The sequence below is a fragment of the Thamnophis sirtalis genome, unplaced genomic scaffold (genome assembly GCF_051295495.1).
Source record: "Thamnophis sirtalis isolate CommonGarterSnake01/CBP01778 unplaced genomic scaffold, rThaSir2_p1.2 scaffold_6, whole genome shotgun sequence".
Lineage (NCBI taxonomy): Eukaryota > Metazoa > Chordata > Lepidosauria > Squamata > Natricidae > Thamnophis > Thamnophis sirtalis.
In genome coordinates, this window is record NW_028261386.1 from 118407424 (window position 1) to 118428215 (window position 20792).

Consider the following 20792-nt stretch of genomic DNA (forward strand, 5'->3'; position numbering starts at 1 on the left):
CCAGAAGTTGTGAATGCTCCAACACTGGAAGAAGGTGTTGGATAGCCATTTGTCTGAAATGGTATAGGGTTTCCTGCCTAGGCAGGGGTTGGACTAGAAGACCTCCAAGGTCCCTTCCAACTCTGATATTGTATATTGTATGTACTTATAGACAATATGTTAATATTAGATGCTTCCTTTATTGAAAAGATGATAAACTAATTGTAGAAGTTTCTGGCCTGGAAAAAAGCAAGATTCCCCTGGTAAAAATGTGTTTTCTGAAAATCACGTTATGTCTAAAGAACATATGTTGCTTATTTCAGTCTTTTCCTTAAGCTAAAATTGCTTTCTGCTTTCGGCATCACAGTCAATAAGGAATAAAAGGAATGGAATAATTAATATAGTTTAAAAGGGGTTGATAGGATTATTACATATTAATGAAATGATGGTTCAAAATTGGGCCTCATAGTGTAGGTGGCAAAATGAACATCATTAAATACAATTTGCAATACGTAATCATAGCTAAATCCAGATTGCCACTATGTATTGAGCTTCCTGTAAATTGGGGCTGTTGAAATGAACCTCCACATGCTTTTCTCACACATGTGGACTGCAACGCTTGGCCATAATGTACTGGCTGCTGTTGTGCAGTAGGTATTGGGTTTCCTAAGCAAAAAAATATAAAATGCTCCCTTTCCGAGCTTTTTAATTCTGTGCAACAGATGCGTTATTAGTCAAACCACCTAGTGTATTGCATTTAAAGTCTCTAATCTTAAGTTTCGAACTGCCTACCCTCGCATAACTGTGTGGGATGTAATTTTGTCCTGATGCAAAGAAGTGTGAACAGTTTTGCTAACATTTCCCAATGGAGCTTTCTCCACCTACTGCTTTCTGCTGTGCAGGTGCCCTGGAAAAGTCTTGTTGAGAATAAAAGTTTCCTGTCCCAAATATATTTCTTGTTAAAGGGTCATATATAGTATTGCACATGTGAAATCTTGCCTGAATCACTGCATGAAATTTCAGAACACTGCTGCCAATCTGAGTTTGATAGATCAGAGATCTGTTGGTATTTTTTCTTAATAAAGCTATCCTTTATTGATGGTCAGTGGATGGTCAATACAGATAATCAATACAACGAAAGTCTAGAATCTAAAGAACAAAAGAAATAGATGATTGACACCCCTGCCCTAAAGAAAGTGGGGCATCAAAAAGGAGATATTAAATGGAGCTGTATTACTGAGATGTTAGGAATCTAGAAAGTAGGAATGACCACCGTAGCAACATCCCATTCAAATTTGGTTGCCTTTTTTAAAATGAAAGCATAAATTGGATACGTGGGATTCTCACTAGAGCTGAAGGAAGGAGGCAACCACAAGACCAGATGGGAAAGTGGGCAGCAGGAATTATGAGTAAGAAGCAGTGAAGATCAGGGAATCCAGATGTTTTCTGACTCATGTGGCTAGTCTGCAACAAAATGTCCTAGACTGCCACCGGGTTTCAAATGCTCAATTTGAATGAATTTCAGACAAAGTCAAAGGAAAAGATAGAATGATGATGATGACAAAACAGGAATCTGAACTCAACTCAACAGGATCAAATGCCCGGAAGGCTGTTGAAGTGAAAGCTTTGAGCATCAGATGGAATAACTGTTTAGCGAAAGACAGTAAAAACATAAAGAGAGGAATAACCTTTCCAATTCAACAAGGTTTAGTGAAATGTGATAATCACAGTATCTTCACTAAATTGTTGAAATGAACCGGTCTAAAGTTATTCCTGTGTGTTAGGGAATAACACATTGAATATATTTCAAGCTGAATCACAGATGGATTTCTACATGAAATCTTAAAGAAAAATACTGATTTTATTAAACCTTGTGTGACTTCAAACAAGCATTCATGTTTCATCAAGTTGGTAACTATTTATGTCAGATAAATACTCCATGGCATTTGTCCCTACATATTTTCCTATAGGATTTCTGAATACAATACCAGCAAATGTCATAATTTGATGCATGTATACTGACATGCTCAGGTGAACAGAATTAATTTAAGTGGAATCAGATTCCTTGCAGAATTGCTATCAATCTTTTAAATTCCGTTTTTTATCTAGACCTTTATTGAAAATAATAATTCACAATTATTTCACATTACATTCTATTAAAAAGCATTTTAATTGAGGTATGGAAAGTTTTCCATCCTTCACAACCTTAAATAGCAGTACAATGAAAGAGCACATTTCATATTTTGAAATGCTTTTACTATTTTGGTTTAACACACTCAAGTTTGTGCTATAAACATTTAACAGCAAAGTTTTTTGCTAACATCATTATTTGGTAGTTACATTTCATTAAATAAACCTGAAAAATAAATTAGGATATTTTGCTCTATACTGCTAAAATGATCTCATAAGCGCTGTATGAAATTTTATGAACAATTAGATTAAGTTGTAGTATACCTTATATTGATTTTATTGAAAATTCTGACTTTAGCTGTTGACTGAATCAAACCTGTAGAATGTAATGTTTTGTACATTTTGTACGTTTTTATTTAGTAAATTAATGTAGAAGCCCTACTAGTATGTAGGGTTAATCTGTACAAATTAAGTTACTAGTTTGCCAAAATATATATTTTATAAAATTGATAGAAATAATGCTACTGCATTATATAATCAACAGACCTTTCCTTAGCTATTTTCATTCCAGTAGTATCTGAAAGAGAAATTATCTGGAAATGATACATGTATGAAAGAGAAAGACTTTGATGATATGAATAAGGTCACCATTTTGATATTTTTTTATTTCCCATTGCAGATACCGTTTCTTGCTTAGAATGCTGACAATGATTTTTACAAGCTTCATAGAAAAGTTTTCATAACCACTTTAAAACAGATAACATTTTATATGAAGCATATAAAACAAAATCTGCCACCAGTCCATTACTCTGCAATAATTTTCTTGTGCTGTAGAAATTCAAAGCCTGAGTTGTTTTTAGTCCTTTTTTTAAAGAAATGGCAAAGTAATTCCTTTCAGCACAAGGAATCTGTCACGGACTGCTATTTTTACATACAGAAGTAGATGCCAATAAAATTATTCATGTATGGATAGTTTCTAGTTAGTAAAAGGCCATAAAATTCACTGTTTCAGTTTTGCATTAAAATTGATAAATTTAAAATAGCAGTTAAGCATCTAAATCTGTTTAATGCCAAGTCTTTTGTTCACAAGTAAGCATGATGACATGGAATTGAAAAAATATCGGAGCAGCAATTATATGCTATTAATGTAGTTTAATTTTACTCTTGTCATTTTAAGTGTATAATGTTTTGTACCCTTAGGTATGGCAGAAACTGCCTCATTCAATTTGAGGATTTTGCCAACCAAAACGCATTCCGTCTTCTGAAAAAATACCGCAACTTATACTGCACTTTCAATGATGACATTCAAGGTAATGAAATATTTGTAATCCCCGTTTAGCAGAGGACGATATGATTTAATAACTTACTATTTATAAACACTCTTGTGTGACATCCAGGCAACCCATTACATCATGTGCTTGTAGATCCACATAATGATAGGGCTAAAGTGTACAAGCCCTTTGTGGATTTCCTACGCAGACACACTAGTTGATCTTTGCTGTCTCACTGTCACATTTTAGCTTTCCTGAGAGGGAGCCTAAAGGTGCTTCCCTGGCCTATTTGTCATGAGGCATCTGTGGACTTCCAGCAAACTTCCTTTAGTAATTGAATACAGATTTTACCCTTTACTAATTCTTGCAAGTGCATGCAAGAATTATTGACTGTCAATTCTGCTAATTCATTTTTTTGGAGACCAAAGATGGTTTGATAAAATACAATATTATTAAGACACATTTACGTACAAAGTTTAAAATAGTGCAACCAATGGTATTTGCTGTGACATTCCATGAAAGCAAAAAGTAGACTTTGAAGAAGTATACTAGGAAGAGTATCCTTTGAACATGGGTGTTGGAAAAGACTTTTTAGAATACCATGGATAGCCAAGAAATAAAACCCATGGAACATACAGTATCAACCACTTGAGTTCCCATTTGAGGTACTAGCAGAGGTGGGTTCCTACCAGTTCGCACCTATTCAGTAGAACCGGTTCGTCAAATCTACTGAACCGGTTAGAAGAGGTTCCACCAGTGGACCTGGAAAGCAGGCCACACCTACAGAAGAGGTTCCACAATTTTTTGAAACCCACCACTGGTCCTTGGATATGATTATTCTACACTATCATGCTCATATTTATAAAATTCAGTGCCTCTGTGAAAGGTAAGGATGACTACTGTGTTTGTGGTGCAATCAGAACATTGCGTGTGTTGAAGTAGTTTTAACGCAAACCAAAGATGCCTTTAAAAAAACAAGTTTACATCATATTCTTATGCATGCCAGTGCTGTGTGTGAGGTAATTTAAGGTGGTTCTGACAAGTGTCATCAGCATCTTCATATCCAGTCACATGGGTGACAAGCCACTCCCATCCGGTCACATGGGTGGCAAGCCACTCCCACAAAGGAGGCCACACCCACGAGTAGATTTGAACAATTTGTGAAACCCACCACTGGGTACTAGGCTCAAATTCTCCTACTTCAGACACGTACAAAGATCTAGTTTTCTGGAAAAGGCTCTGATGCTGGGAAAGAGAGAGGAAAAGAGAAAAAAAAAGTTGATGGATTCAGACCCAAAAGATGAGTTTAGAGATAGATTGTCATGGAGTAAATCTGTCCATATAGTTGCTAAGAGTCAACACTGATTTGATGGCATATAATCAGTCAATTATCTCATTTTCATTGCTTAACATTTCCTAAATATATACACGTGAGGATTTTGTATTCCTAAACCTCATTAAGTCCATCTCATTGAGAATCCCAAACCTTTACAACCTCACAATGCCAAAATTCTTCAGGAAAAAAGGCAATTTTCAGTGCATGGTGTTTGATACTTTAAGACACCTTTTCTTGTATTGGTGAAATTCTCTAATATTGAATAGCCTTGGCTTGTTCAGCAGCTTCATTCTTCAAATCTCCACCGATCTTCTCAATACACTGTGTAACAAAATATTTTCTTTTATGGACAAATAATATCACATTTACCATTCCTATGTATAAGCGAACTGTGGAGGGTATTATTTAAAGTATTATCATAATACACCTTTCATTTGATGCAATTGAATAAGGGTAAGGAGAGAGATGAACGCTTACTTGAAAAGGAGTAGTAACTTTACAATTTATCATTCAGACATGTGCCGTCCATTGTTTTTAAAATAAGATATTGTCTCATAGGAGAATTACTATTGTTTTTTGGGCTTAATTATTTCCTAACTATTATTTTTTTCTATGTAGTTTTCCACTAGCTGTATTCATTAGCATTTTATATCTCTAGTCTTTTCTTCCTATTTCAATAATTATGTAATACCGGTAAATATTGGGCAAATGTTACTTTTGGTGTGCCTTCTTGAACCTTCTTTTGATTGTAGGGCTGGTTGGTTGAACTTGATCTAAAACGAGTCTTTAAGAGAAAGCATAGCATGCTTTAGATTTCCTGTGCTAGGCAGGGGATTGTACCTTGTGGTTTAAATGATCTTTTCAGACCTGGGCTTCTGTAGGATCCTTTTTCACATAGATGTGCAAAGTAACTTTACTGCAGATTTTTTTGGGGGTGGGGGGGAAGAAACGTGGAATGAGTCCTTGTGTGTGTTTCAGCTTAAGATTAGAAGATTTAAAAAAAAACATCCAGGGAAAATTCTGTTTTTAAGGTTCACCTAAAAGATGTGTGATTGGTTATCAATGGAACATGAGCTATTATTTCAATTTAATAAAATTATTTTATTTTATTTTATTCTGTTTCAGGAACAGCATCTGTAGCTGTTGCTGGTCTCCTCGCTGCACTCCAGATAACTCAAAATAAACTGTCTGATCATATAATACTCTTTCAAGGAGCTGGAGAGGTTTGTTCATCTATTCTTTTTTTCATTGCTATGCCATTTTTTTTTTGACGAAAGAGGTGTTTCTGTGCCATATTTCTAGTTTGGCCAGATATTTATTTATCTATTTGATTGGCTGTTTGCCTATTTATTGATCTTCTGCTGCTTAGGGGCAGCAGTTATTGGACCCCTATGTCTTAAATGACCTTAAATTAGAATTGTGTGGCTGTGTGGTTCAAATTGACAAGATTCTGGCCTGAGTATTTGTTCTGACCCCACTCCTCCGTCCAGTAACGAAAGCCGAGACAAGCGTAAAGTGGAATGTCTTTTAATAACAAGACCAGACTCTCGGTGGCTGAAAGCCAAATAAACAAACAGATAAGGACTTTGGCAGCAAGTCCGAAAAACCTTGGCAGCAATGCAAACAAACTCTGGCAGCAATCCAGCCTGCCAAGTTCGTTTCTCTTCTGCAAGAAGGGCGTGGCACAAGCAGTCTCTTTTATAGTCTGGGAGAGGAGCTTAATGACCATCAGCTGAGCGTAATTACCTCCTGTAATTACGTAGTTGTTCTTGACGCCGAGTAGCCCTTTGACAGCGTGCATCCCGGAACAACTCACAGGTGGTTTCTGGATCACTCTTTCTTGTCTCCTTCCTACTGATTCATGGCTTAGGCGCCACCTGGTGGCCAACCAGTCTCTCTGCGCCCTGCTCGGAGTCGGAACCCTGTCCAGGGTCCTCCACATCCTCCAGGGCCGATTCATAGGGCCCCTCACTGTCGGAGTCTGTTGGCAGCTCCAACAGCTCCTGCCGGACCACAACAGTATTGCAATGCAAATCCCACCCTATCTGACGTCACTGGGCATGAAAAATGGATGAGGCTTACATTGTAAGATACTGACTTGCTGGTTTTGACTCCTGCACCAAAGGTGGTATTCAACAGGTTCTGACTGGCCCCACCCCCATCTATTTTCTGCCTTGTGAATCACAGCTGATCGGGAGGGAATGGGGATTTTGCAGTAACCTTCCCCCAGAGTGGGGTGGGAATGGAAATTTTACAGTATTCTTCCCCTTACACGCCCACCAAGTCACGGCCATCAAGTCATGGCCACAGAACCGGTAGTAAAAATTTTTGAATCCCACTACTGTCCTGCACCCATCTCCTCCTTTGGGTGGTGCTGGCTGGACAGAATTATTTTTAGTAAGTCAGCTCAGCTAGATTGAATCCAGTGGCCCTTCTGAACTGAATGAAGTCAGTGACTAGACGAACTCTAGATAGAAATCTTATTTGAATTCCATGCAGACAAGATGCAATTTATAACTATTTTAAAATGCAACAATGCCAGGGATTATCAATAGTTGAAATGCATTTGTAGCCATATCAATGTAGGCCATTTGTTATTGACACCACAATTAGATCCTAAGTGCATTATTTTTTTTAAAAAAAAAATAGAAACCGTTTCAATTTATTCCCCACATCCTGAGGAATTTGTACTAACAAGCTGAAATTTCAGTGTGCACACAGGAAAATAATCCTTAGCCATGGGACCATATATTTATACTTTTATGTTTGAGTGGCTTTGAGTTTTTATGTCAGGTAACTGAAGGATTACTTTGGAAGTCAAAGTTGGTTATGTATGAGAGCCAGTTTGGTCCAGTGGTTAAGGCACCAGGCTGGAAAGTGAGAGATCATGAGTTCAAGTCCTGCCTTAGCATGAAAGCCAGCTGGGTGACTTTGGGCCAATCACTTTCTTTAGACCTAATCTACTTCACAGAGTTGTTGTTTTGGGGAAAATAGGAGGAAGGTGTTGGATATGTTTGCTGCCTTGAATTATTTGTAAAAACAGTAAAATGAGATATGAACAAACAAATAATAAGTAAATAAATAAATAAACAAACAAACCTCAATATAAGGAATACTATCTACATATCTGCAGAAATACTCTGTCCCATTTCCATTTTCCCCCTTTTAATAATTTGGTTGCGAGTAAATTCTGTTTAAAGGATGAGAACAACAGACCATGGAGTATAGTGGTTAGATTTTCAAACCAGGACCTGAGAGAACTGGGTTCAATTCAAACATGGACATTATCAGATGATTTTATGTCAAGTTCGTTCTCTGGCTATTTTTGGGAAGTAAATGAAAAGTGCCCCCTAGTACAGTGCTTTAAACTCATAAAAATGCAAGATGTAGATGCAAAAAAGTAATTGGGGACTTACTTTCTTTGAACCACTTAGTTTATATTCAGATGAAGAAGTTTTGTCTGATTAATGAATAAGCAGGGATCTTTTTCTTCATAATTTGTGAAACTTGGGTCATGAGATGTTTTATGTATATTCTGAAACTGTCAGAGTCAAAGTGAATTAAATGTACAAAAAGAACTTAACACTTCGTGCCAGAAGATTTTTATTGAGGTTGTTTAAAAAAACACGTAATGTCAGCATTTGTAGATGTTCCAAGACCATATAAAATAGGTACAGATGTTAACTCAGAAATAATGCATTGTTTAGTCTTGTTATTTAAATAATCCTTTTCAATTCTGAAGTAAAAACTCTCTAAAGTCATTTTTTTTTCCTAAGGTGAGCAAATAAGCATATTCATTCTGCTGTGAACTGCAAAGAATCAAAGTTGCCAACTCAAATTTCCAGTCAAAGCTGATTTCAAAGGGCATGATGAACAATTCTAATGTATCACTCAGTCATTTCATTTGTAAAAAATTGCACAGCCTGTGTTGTCTAAACTGAAGGGAGGGTGAATTTGAAAGCCAAAGAGATGACGGATACAAATGACCTAACCTTAACAATTGCTGGTATTTAGCAGTTCATCTTTTGTTGATCTCTATAATGTGAAATGGGAAGGAGAAAAGGCTACGTTGTAGGCTATTATGGAGATTGTGTGTAAATGCTGCCAGATAGGTGGGTTAGTCGTGTAATTTGTTTTGGTAATGCACTGTGAAAATTTTTACAAATCAAGATGTCTGTGAATATTGTTGTGTCTAATGCAGTGTTTCTCAACCTTGGCAACTTGAAGATGTCCGGACTTCAACTCCCAGAATTCCCCAGCCAGCGAATGCTGGCTGGGGAATTTTGGGAGTTGAAGTCCGGACATCTTCAAGTTGCCAAGGTTGAGAAACACTGGTCTAATGGGTATGTGGTTTGCACAGAAATGAAAATATAACAACTCAAAGTGGTGCACAAGCATTAAAAAGGGGAAGCGATGTATATTTTCGGTTCCACCACAAATGCGCGCACAACAAAAGTGCGCCTGACTAAACCGCGGTGTCTAAAGCGCGGTGACAAAACCGCGCGACGAATGAGCGACTAATTAGCCCTAAAGCGCACCGACAAAAGCGCACCGACAGAAGCGCGCTGTAACGTAACCCTAACCCTAAACCTAACCCTAAACCTAACCCTAAACCTAACCCTAAACCTAACCCTAAACCTAACCCTAAACCTAACCCTAAACCTAACCCTAAACCTAACCCTAAACCTAACCCTAAACCTAACCCTAAACCTAACCCTAACCCTAAACCTAACCCTAAACCTAACCCTAAACCTAAATGTAAATCTTACCTTAAATTAAATCGCACTTCTGTCGGCGCACTGTTGTCGGCGCGCTGTTGTCGGCACGCTTTTGACATCGCGGTTTTAGCGCCGCGATGTTGTCGGCGCGCTTATGACGTTCGCGCTTTTGTCGGGTCATGATATTTTCATATAACTATATTTGCATATGTATAAATATGTATGTAGATGGGAAGAACTGAGTTGATTTCGTGTGTGTGTGAGAGAGAGGGGGGGGAGGGCGGGAGAGAGAGAGAGAGAGATTATATTCTATTATCTATATACTAATTCTTCCTTTTCTCATCAGGCAGCAATGGGCATAGCCCATCTTCTTGTTATGGGCATGGAAAAGGAAGGGACACCTAAAAAAGAAGCCTTTAAAAAGATCTGGATGGTTGATTCAAAAGGATTAATTGTAAAGGTAATAGCATTTTCCATTCTATTACAAACACACATTATGGTTTAAACTTTTCTAGGTATATTGAATAATAACAACAGAAGCAATGTACACTCAAAGCTAGTATATCTTTCTCTGTACACTTAAACAGGTTACAATTGGATACTATCTCTAAGAATGGTATAATAATAATTATCCATTGGGGGGATAATATTGCCATTGAGAATGTGGTAAGTTTCTTCGAAAAACAAAGGAAGTATTTAAATTCCTATTGCAACTTCAGATTTAAATATCTATTCATTTGTGTAGAGATACATACATGGATACACATCATGAATATCTTATGTTTATAATGAACCTAAAGTTGTTTATTAAAATAAGCAAAGAAATGCTGATGTAAAAGATATTTTCCTGCTGATGTTTTCCTTTACCTATGCCAGACCTCTACATAAACTTCAGCTGTGTTGCCTCAAATAACTTTTATTGCATAGAAATAAGAGCAGAGAACATGTCCTGCTTGCTGTGGTTTATTATGATATCAGCAGTGGTTAGACGTTCAGAGTTGCTCAAGACCTGACAAGGCATTCTTACTGCATTTCTTCCATATGCTAGACAGAGCTAAGACAAAACACATGCGTATCTCAAATGCTAAAATAATAAAGGGAGTTTAAAGTAATAATTTATTCAAATCAGCATTTCCATCCTCAAAAGAAAATGTTACCTGATTTATTTATCTTCTCCCTTACAGTAGGTTGTACTGGAAACAAAACACAAACTTAGAACTCCTCTGGGATTTCCGTGCTTCTCTTAAACGGCTCATATGATGAATAATGATTTATGTTACTGTTATCCATAGGAAAGTGTGTATCGCTCAGTTGGGATTGCATAGCTGCTGGGTTGAGAAAAATGAAACTTTGAATGGGATAGGTTTTCATGGGGCCTTATCAAATGGGAAGATTATTATATATTTGATTTCTATCAAGAAGATTTCCTTAATAACACCCTGGGTAACTGAGATGTGCAAAAGGATTTATTGTAATCGCTGTTACTCGCGCAAGATTACTGTAAGGAAAGGATACTGCAAGATCATTGTATCCAATACTGTGTCCATCTATTAGCATCTATAGTTCTAAGTTTGTTGTTTTTTACCATTTCTTAGAAAGTCTGTGATTTAAATTGGGCAATGAAGAATATTAACTGGGAACAGAAGAGGAGTGTTTTAAGCAAAGAAGGGCCATATGTTGTAGCTTGATATGAGTGACTAAACTAATTGGCAGGAATTTTGTAAGCAGCATACAAATCCCAGGGGGTCTTAGAGCCTAGAACAAAGAAACAGGAGAGGAAATAAGGAGAGGGGACTTGAAAGTTTAGAGGTGTTTAAGTTTAGTCTAAGAAGATAAGGTGGAAAAACATTGTCAAGTGACAGAGAAAAGGCACATCTACTCGAATTCCTTTACCGCAATCCTTTTCCCTAAGGAAAGCCGTATCAATCATATGAGAAAAGATTAAAAGCTGAAAGAAGGAAATTCCAGTTAAAGGGAGGACAAATTACACCTAAAACATAATGAAATTTGTAGATATAAATTCAGAGTTTGTGCAGTCATTTTTCAAAGGTGGGCAAATGCCCTTTTCAGTTTCAAAGCAAATAGTAAATTAGATGCAATTACTGACAAGTCTTTTTGTTGTCAGTATCTTTAAAGGCTCTAGAATTCTGTAAATTGGCAGTGTCCAACATTCCCAACATTTCTGCCACCAGGGACCGGTTTCATGGAAGACAGTGTTCAGTGCCTAAATAAGGAAGAGAGAAAGTGGCGGAACAATACCTAAATTCTGCCCTCCAAATAAATCAAGTATGAGTCAAGAAAAGTGACATATTGGAGGTTTTGTTGTTAGCCACATGTCAGAACTATGTAATCCCTTGTGGTCCCTCTGCCACTGATAATACATTGCCTTCTGTTCTATAAATAACAAGACTTGTGGTTGCTGACCAGGAAGAAACTGAGAAAGAGAACAAATGCAATGATGTAATTTACACCATGGCAGAAACCTGGCATGTTGGTCCCGGTCTCCCTCTCCCTCCTCCCTCCCTCCCTCCCTCCCTCCCGCCCTCTCTCTCTCTCTCTCTCTCTCTCTCTCTCTCTCTTTCTGTGGGTATGGTTATTTATAGTATAACATAGTTGTTCTGGGGCTGCTTTAAAACCCCGCTGTTGCATGGTTAAGCTTTATGTATGTAATACGTACCTGACACATCTACTATACCAACTAGAAGAAAAGTTAGTATCTTACATACATTTTTTCAACTGTACAGTTAAAGGAAACATAATCCTGATGGATTTTAAATTCCATGAAATATATGTAATATATATAAAATATATAAAATAAAATAAAATTTTAGAAAAATATATAAAATTATATATATATATATATGTGTGTGTGTGTGTGTGTGTGTGTGTGTGTGTATATATATATATGTTATATTTATGCTGATAAATAAATAAAGGGAGACTAGTATAGATCTATTTCAAGCTATTTAGCTCTCATCAGCTAGCCACACCCTTACTAGGAATCGAACCTGTGCTCTATAGTAAGGGTGTGGCTAGCTGATGAGAGCTAAATAGCTTGAAATAGATCTATACTAGTCTCCCTTTATTTATTTATCAGCATAAATATAACAAATGTAACAAAAAGGCAACAGTAAAAAATATTGGGTTTCTGTCTGGATGGTCTCTTGTGACGAGCCAAAGACAGAGAGTGGAAGTGTGACCTTCCTCCCATATTTGGGCATACCAGGGGTTGTGACTTTAAATATATATATATCTATCTATATCTATATCTATATCTATATCTATATCTATCTATATCTATATCTATATCTATATCTATATCTATATCTATATCTATATCTATATCTATATCTCTATCTCTATCTCTATCTCTATCTCTATCTCTATCTCTATCTCTATCTCTATCTCTATCTCTATCTATCTATCTATCATCTATCTATCTATCTATCTATCTATCTATCTATCTATCTATCTATCTATCTATCTATCTATCTATCTATCTATCTATCTATCTATCTATCTATCTATGAGAGACACAACCCCTGGTATGCCCAAATATGGGAGGAGGCATACTGCTTCCTTTGTCTGTCTATCGGCTCACCCCAGGAGACCATCCAGACAGAAAGCCATTATTTCTAATGTTCACTTTGTTACATTTGTGTTGCATTTGTGTATATGTATCTGTATCTGTATCTGTATCTGTATCTATATCTATATCTATATCATCTATATCTATATCTATACCTATATCTATATCTAATCTATATCTATATCTATATGGTATGGCTAGCTGATGAGAGCTAAATAGCTTGAAATAGATCTATACTAGTCTCCCTTCATTTAATTATGAGCAAAAATGCAAAACAAAATGGTTTTTCTGCCTGGAAAGCTCCTGGAGTGAGGCTGAAAAGCAAAAGGGAAGCAGTATGCTCCCTCCCATATTTGGGTATACCAGGAGCTTTGACAAAACACTTTGTGTGTGTGTGTGTGTGTGTGTGTGTGTGTGTGCGCGCGCTCACACACACACACTTCCTGGACTTCATATGTATTGGATCTGATAAATGTTCTATGCTTCATTTGAATCATTGTGGCACTTAAGATTTTTTTTTTATGATTTTGGGTTGCATCAAGAATTCAGATTTATAGCTGTGGGATAAAATACGGGATAAAAGGAAGACTCTTCCCCCGCCCTCCAGAATTATTTGGGATTAGGTATGCTTTCTGTGTGGAGGAAAACTCTCCCCCTGTCAGCTGGGTCCTCCCACGTATAACTGCAGCCACGGCTGAAGCAGATTCAGACAGTTTCCAGGCCTGAGGCGATGCATGCTGTCCTTGTGAGTCAAACAATCCTCTGCTGTCATCTAAGGGAACTTGGAGAATGTCCAATCTCTAAGGGAAAATGAAAGATAGCCTGGATATAAAGAGATCAGGGGGGAAATAGTTCTCTCAAAAGGGTCTGCAAGCAGGGAGGTGGCATTTAATATTTTTTTCAGATGGAAAAATCTAAAATGGACAAATAGCGATTAGTTGTGTGGCCAAAGCTAAGAGCACACTAGATTACATGTCTTCTGGGAGTTGACACATGGACTCCTTAGAGCTCTTGTCTTCTAGATATTCTGGCCCAGCACGTTTTCCTCTGTTGGAGGTCTTTCTATCATGTCTACATTTTAGTACCCTCTCAACACACACACACACACATACACACAAACACACACACAGAGTGATGCTGGTAACTTATTTATATTTTGTGATATTGGCACCAAGGCCATAAAACTAGTGGAATCCTATGAGGATAGCCATGTATTTTGGTTAGGATAGATTCTAAAATGCAGGTTGGGAAATTTTTAATGACATTTCATCAAACAAACTTCGGAAAGTTTTCAGTGTCACTGAGTACAGAGTATCCCAGAAATTTAGAGGTCTATAATCCCCTCAAACATTCTGATTAGGCTTCTAAATGTGATTTAAATGCTTGCTAAAATTCTTTGACTATAATATATATTTAATGGATGCCATATGTTTTGGAGTTCATAGGTTTATGGATGAGAAAGTCAAAGGGACACTAGTATGTTTTTAAAGGAAGACTGAACATTTTCATTACAACACGGAATAAATTAAAATTTGTATTTTTAATCTTATTTTTTTAACTTAGGGTCGTGCTTCATTAACATCTGAGAAAGAAGAGTTTGCTCATCAGCATGAGGAGATGAAAAATTTAGAAGACATTGTTAACAAAATAAGACCAAGTGTTCTTATAGGTAAAAAGCTATCTGTATATCACTTCATCAATGTTTGCAGTTTGATATTTATGTCTCTCTATGTGCATTCATATGCACACATACATATGTATGCACATGTATATGTGTACCCAGATACTGGATATGTATACATTTTAGAGCAATTGGTAAACATTTTGTCATCTTCATGCATAAGAACAAATACAGTAATTCTCACAGTTTTGGAAAGTAGGTAAGGTTATAGAGATTTTTGACTTATACTGTATATATGTGATATGCGAAGAACAAATTACCTCAAATGTAATGGCTTCTTGGGCAAGCAGTACAATGGCCTAGAGGTGAAGATGCTCCTGCCTCACACTCAGGAGACTGAGAGTTCAATCCTACGCAACGACAGATGTTTCTCTATCTGTTGTGAACTCCGCATAGGCATCAGGAAGGGCATCTGGCCCATAGATGCTCAGTTCCATTCAGTTGTCTTTACTCCACGATGATAAAAGGGATTCATAAAAAAAGAGGGTGGGGAAAGCTGCTTGGGCAAGGTCTGTTCTGTGATTTTGCTCCTTGAGTCAAATTAGAAAAGTCTCTCTAGTCCTTTTCTCTTTTTAAAATTGTGTGCAAATAGACTAAAGCATGCAATTTTTTTGTAGACCCATTTCTATAGTGAAAGATCAGATATAGTATTTTGTATCCCATGCTATGTAATGCTCAGTGTTGAATATGAAAAGGATATATTTCTTTGGATGTTATATTAACCTAACAGTGCTCCATAAGCAAGAAAAAATGATCAAATATCATATGATTAATGGTCTAAAATCTTTGCTTGAAGAATCAGGAATAAATAAGTTATCTCATGTTTCCCCAGGTTTTTCATTAATTTTAATCTCAGCGACAGCCATGTATGGTATATTACTAGATACTGCTCAGGAAAAAGACTTGTTATTGTTGGAACAAGAACAAACATTATTTTAACAAATCTAGCCATAAAGCATCTGTGAGATTATTTTCTAATTTATTTTGCTATGATTAGGAATGATTGTCATTGTACCGTTTGCTTTTTAAAAACAAAAATCACATTAAGTAGTAAAAAAAAAATAAGACAATAAATTTTTGGTAAGATCGGTTTAAAATTATGGGGAGCTTTGAACTTCATTTTCTGTAAGAGTTCTAAGTTGTCAGAGCAAGGAGGAAAAAAGAATAAAACAAGATTATATGTTCAAGCTGGTGATACTTTAGCTAAGGCTACAAAACTCTTTGGGTCTGTTGCATTTGTTTATTAAATTTATTGCACCTTTATTTAATTTTTATCAAAGGCAATGTCCTGATGTGAACTTTTTAAAAATGTTATTATTATTTTTTCATTTTGTTTGAGCATTGATACAGTTATTCAATTAAGATTTTATGGACAAAAATCAAAATGCTGATAAAATATGTTTGGCCTCCTACATATATGTTCATCTATCTGAATCTCTCTTCCTTTTATCTTTTCTTTTCATTATTTTAGGATAGATATATGCAAATATTTCATGAATTTATTTAAGAAACCTTAAAACACATTGTTTTGAAAAATGAAGTCCTAATTTCAGAACACCTTATTATTATTTTATAACAACGAACCAGATATATTCAACAACACATTAACAACACATTTAATAATTGGACTCATGAGGCAACTTCAACAGATAAGAGTAAAGGGATTATTCTTAGAGTAAGAGTTTGGAAAATTGTTCAGCTGAAAGTTGTCATTTGCTTCTTCTCTGAATCATGCTTCTTATATAAAGATATTAAAATATATATTTATAAACTAAATTGATAAAAAGATCTCTGTGCGTTGGAAAATGTTTCTTCAAGATAATTTTAGTAGGTAACAATGTAGGCCATAGAAACTTATCAAACTATCAGAATAGTTATATGAGCCATCTCATCAGATATTTGCAATTTGATTTCAAGTTTGTCTTTTATTTCCATTAAAAGAGAAAGAAAAAATGCTGGATGTCTTTAAAAAACAAACAAACAGCAATCGAGATTAAGTGGTGATGTTATCTGGATTGTTCTTGAAAGTTTCATAATGAAACAAGTGCATAACTCATTAAAAGCTCATCTGAAAATGGCCAAAATTGTAACATTTCCGATTCTGAAGTTTGTTCTCAACATGATCCATTACAAACTTTCCTTGCATCAGTTTACTTGAAATGAAAAAGATATAGCACAAAGTAGTTTAAGAGCCAATATTCCAATGAAAATACTTCCAACAATGTCAGTAATATTTCAGAATACTTTATTCTTTTTGTTTCCGGAGGGGGGGGGGGGAGAATCCCTTCCTTCTAAAAACTTCTATACTTCTCAGTGGGAGGATTTTATTATCATATTCAGTGAAACATCTGAGTGAAAATAAAGAAATGCATTGGGCAATCGCTAGAGGGCTATGACATTTTTTCAAGAATAAACTGGCATACTATTTTAGATTTTATACTCTCACAAAAATATTTCCAGTTACAGAAGACATAGTGGTGGTAAAAAGAATGCCTATATCAAAGTTGCCATATTTACTTTAACAGCCAGTAATTCTGGGAGTTTAAGTCCACATATCCTAAAGTTGCTAACATTGTGAAATACTGCACCATGGCAATGCCTAATCTATATTATTTAATTTCCGGTCTCCTTTGACACCGGGAGGAGTAAACATATTGTGGTGAGGGTGAAGATGGTAATGATTCTACATGTAGTAATGTAATTTAAAATGGCCCTTCCGTCTTGTCATTTTTATCTTTTTAAAAAAATGGAGCAGAAATATAATTAAATGAAATTGTTTTTCAATACATTTGCAGAATATTCTTTCAGAGTGATGAATAAACATTGTACATTCCGTAACATTCTGTTATATCTCTGTCTGGCATAGGAGTCGCTGCAATTGCTGGTGCATTTACAAAAAATATTATCAAGAATATGGCTTCCTTCAATAAACGGCCAATAATTTTTGCACTCAGTAACCCAACTAGCAAAGCAGAATGCTCTGCTGAAGATTGCTACTACCTAACCGAGGTATTGGGGTGGGGTGGGGAAGAATTTTATTTAAATTGATTATGTTGGCACATTATTAGTGTATCTATTCATACAATTGTGTCTCTGTGTGTATTTATTTCGGCAGTTTTCAGACTTATTTGTGGGTGTTTTTAACAACATTTCTCCATAATTTCAGGTCCATTTCACTTGGAATTAAGCTAGCCTTTCAGTAAAATTATGTGGCCAACATATTCAATTAATAGAAGATTTTGTGTATATTCAGGAACTAGGAGAATGTATTTCTTCCCTAATATCTGTCACCAGTGAGAGAAATAAAAAGTTGCGGTCATTTTAATCTTTCAGAGAGATGCTTAAGTTGCAGTCTGGCATGCCGCAAAACTCCTCAAAATTGCGGTACAACAATAATTGACTTTCACTGTAAAGTTTCGAGTTCAGATTTGTAACATAAAGATTGCTGATATGTAAAAAAAAAAAAGGAAGTAATTAGCTACATTTTACTAGGGATTCAGAAAACTTGTTGGTGTTCAGAACAGCTGTTTGGATGATCCATACCTGAAACAAAATGCATTTGTCTGTGCAGGAAAGGAAACAGAAACTTTTGAGCAGAATGAGATGTGATCACACAGAAAGTGATGATAATTAGGAGGAGAAGACGGAAATTACTGGAGAGGTGTCAGTTGGAGGAGTGGGCTAGGCTGGTAGAATATGTTAGAGGATTGAGAGCAGGGCTGCAGGAAGACCAGGGGTGGAAGATGGGAATGTTCTAGAACAGCGATGGCTAACACTTTTGTTGTCGTGTGCTGAAAGCACCCACATGCGCAACAGCGTGCCCGCATCCATAATGCAATACGTGCGAACGCCCCACAACCCTCCCCCCACATGCGTATGCAACCCCCTGTGCGCCCCTTCCCTCTTTTTGGCTTCCAGGTTGGTTCAGTAGGCTTGCCAGGCCCCAAACAATGTGCAATGGGTGCGCCTCCCCCGTGCATGTACTCTGCTCCCCATGCATGCACGTGTGCATCCCCTGCATGCACCCCCCCCAATACATGTGCGGCAAAGACCTGAAGATCAGCTGGCCGGCTGAAGCATGGTGGAGCTGGGCTGGGGCAACGGCTGGCATGCCCACAGAGAGGGATCTGTATGCCACTTGTGGCATTCGTGCCATAGGTTCGCCATCATAATGAGCACTCTCAGTGACTGAGAGGAGAGATGGAGTGACTACTGAGAAGATGGGGGTTAGGTAGCCAGAGCTATGTACTACCAAAGTAGTTACCATGTTACTTTGGGACATTGGTGGTGGCTGAGGGTAAGGACAATAGTGGAAGGATGGAGGTAGTGGTCATAAGTTGAGGACTAGCTATTTATGTGTAAATACATACAAAATGTAGCAAGTCCTTTTTGCTTACTGAAAAGTAAGCATAAGGATGCACTATAGGAATGGAGGAGTAATGCAAATATTTTTTTTAAAGCAGATGGAATATGGTTCCATCTGGTGGCTGGAAGACCTAAAGATGCATCAAAATTATCACTCTTCTATTAAAACATGCAAAACAAGCTTTAATTGAGCAACTCTCCTTTAAAAAAAAAAAAGAAGATAACAACTTTATCCTCATTCACACAGAAATAATTGATCTTAGTGGAATTTCTCAATAAACCTACATTATAAACCATATTATAAAATTTAAATTAATATTCTGGGCTTGTTCCAGGATGAGCAGTATCACATTCGCCAAATGAAACGTTCACCTGTTCTTCTCAGGTAACTGCAGCAAAATACTCAAATAGATTTTCTGGACATGTGTTTCATTTCTGCATTTGCATTTGTAACAATAGTTATGAACAAGAACAGCTTTAGAACGGTGTTAAGGGCATCATCTCAAACTGAGATGGCAAGGAGGCTTGTCAAGTAGATCTTCTGTGAAATAGAGACGATTCAACATACGGACACACATGCATAGACACAATGATCACAACATTCATCCACTGTGGATGAAGAGAACTTGGAAAAGTTCTCCCAGATGCTTTTTTTAAGGAGAAAGAATTAAAAACTATGAAACATAGAAAACTCATTCTTGTTATCTACAGTTAGACGGATGTAGACATTATAGTAAAAGTATAGAAAGGTTTCAATCTAATATGAAACTTGCCAAGGTATCCAGAAGAAACCATGTTATAGACATATGATTAAGATTAAGATTAAGATTTAGTTTATTTGTATGCCGCCCTTCTCCGGGAGGGACTCAGGGCGGCGAACAACTCAAAGGGGAAAAAAGGGAACATAAAACACAATACACGTGATTAAAATAAACAAGAATCATACAACCATACAAGTCGAGAGGGGAGGGGAAGTCATCAACCCCAGGCCTGCCGGCACAGCCAGGTTTTGACGGCTTTCCGGAAGGCCTGGAGAGAGGTGAGGGTCCGAATCTCCGCGGGGAGGTCGTTCCAAAGGGCCGGAGCTGCCACAGAGAAGGCCCTCCCCCGGGTAGTAGCCAGGTGGCATTGGCTGGTGGACGGAACCCGGAGGAGGCCGACCCTGTGTGATCTAACGGGTCTTTGGGAGGTAATTGGCAGCAGGCGGTCTCTCAAGTACCCAGGTCCAATACCATCAAGTAACATCAAGTAATAGGTATTTTGCTCTTCCTGTAGTTTCTAATATAATCGCTTTATAAAAGCATTGTTATCTACACGAACATTTCAATGTATGTTCATTTTTACCCATCAAACAGTGCTTCTTCAAGATTATTATTTTTTCTATTCAGGGACGAGGAATTTTTGCGAGTGGAAGTCCTTTTGATCCAGTCACTCTTCCAGACGGACGCATGTTTTATCCTGGACAGGGGAACAATGCCTATGTATTTCCCGGAATTGCCCTAGGCATTGTTTCATGTGGAGTGAGAAACATAAGTGATGACATTTTTCTCCTTACTGCAGAGGTATTCATTATTCTTTGTACATATAAATGGGAATGCAGGTTACCCCCCCCTCCCCACCCACCCCTACCAACTTCCTTGTTTAGTGACCTTTCTAAGTTACGATAGTGGGGAAAAAAAGTTTTGTATTTAAGGCTGCTGCAGTGTCCCGTGTTCCCATGTTC

General features: G+C 37.0%; 1 protein-coding gene across 2 annotated transcripts in view; it reads left to right on the top strand.

The window, feature by feature from the left end:
* Positions 1–20792, top strand: part of ME1 (malic enzyme 1) — a 111295-nt gene that overhangs the window by 84057 nt on the left and 6446 nt on the right. For both annotated transcript variants that reach the window (XM_087718812.1, XM_087718813.1), the window contains 6 exons: positions 3310–3419; positions 5842–5939; positions 9781–9894; positions 14587–14692; positions 17571–17713; positions 20458–20631. In XM_087718812.1, coding sequence (XP_087574938.1) covers positions 3310–3419; positions 5842–5939; positions 9781–9894; positions 14587–14692; positions 17571–17713; positions 20458–20631 — 745 coding nt within the window. The remainder of the gene's footprint in view (positions 1–3309; positions 3420–5841; positions 5940–9780; positions 9895–14586; positions 14693–17570; positions 17714–20457; positions 20632–20792) is intronic.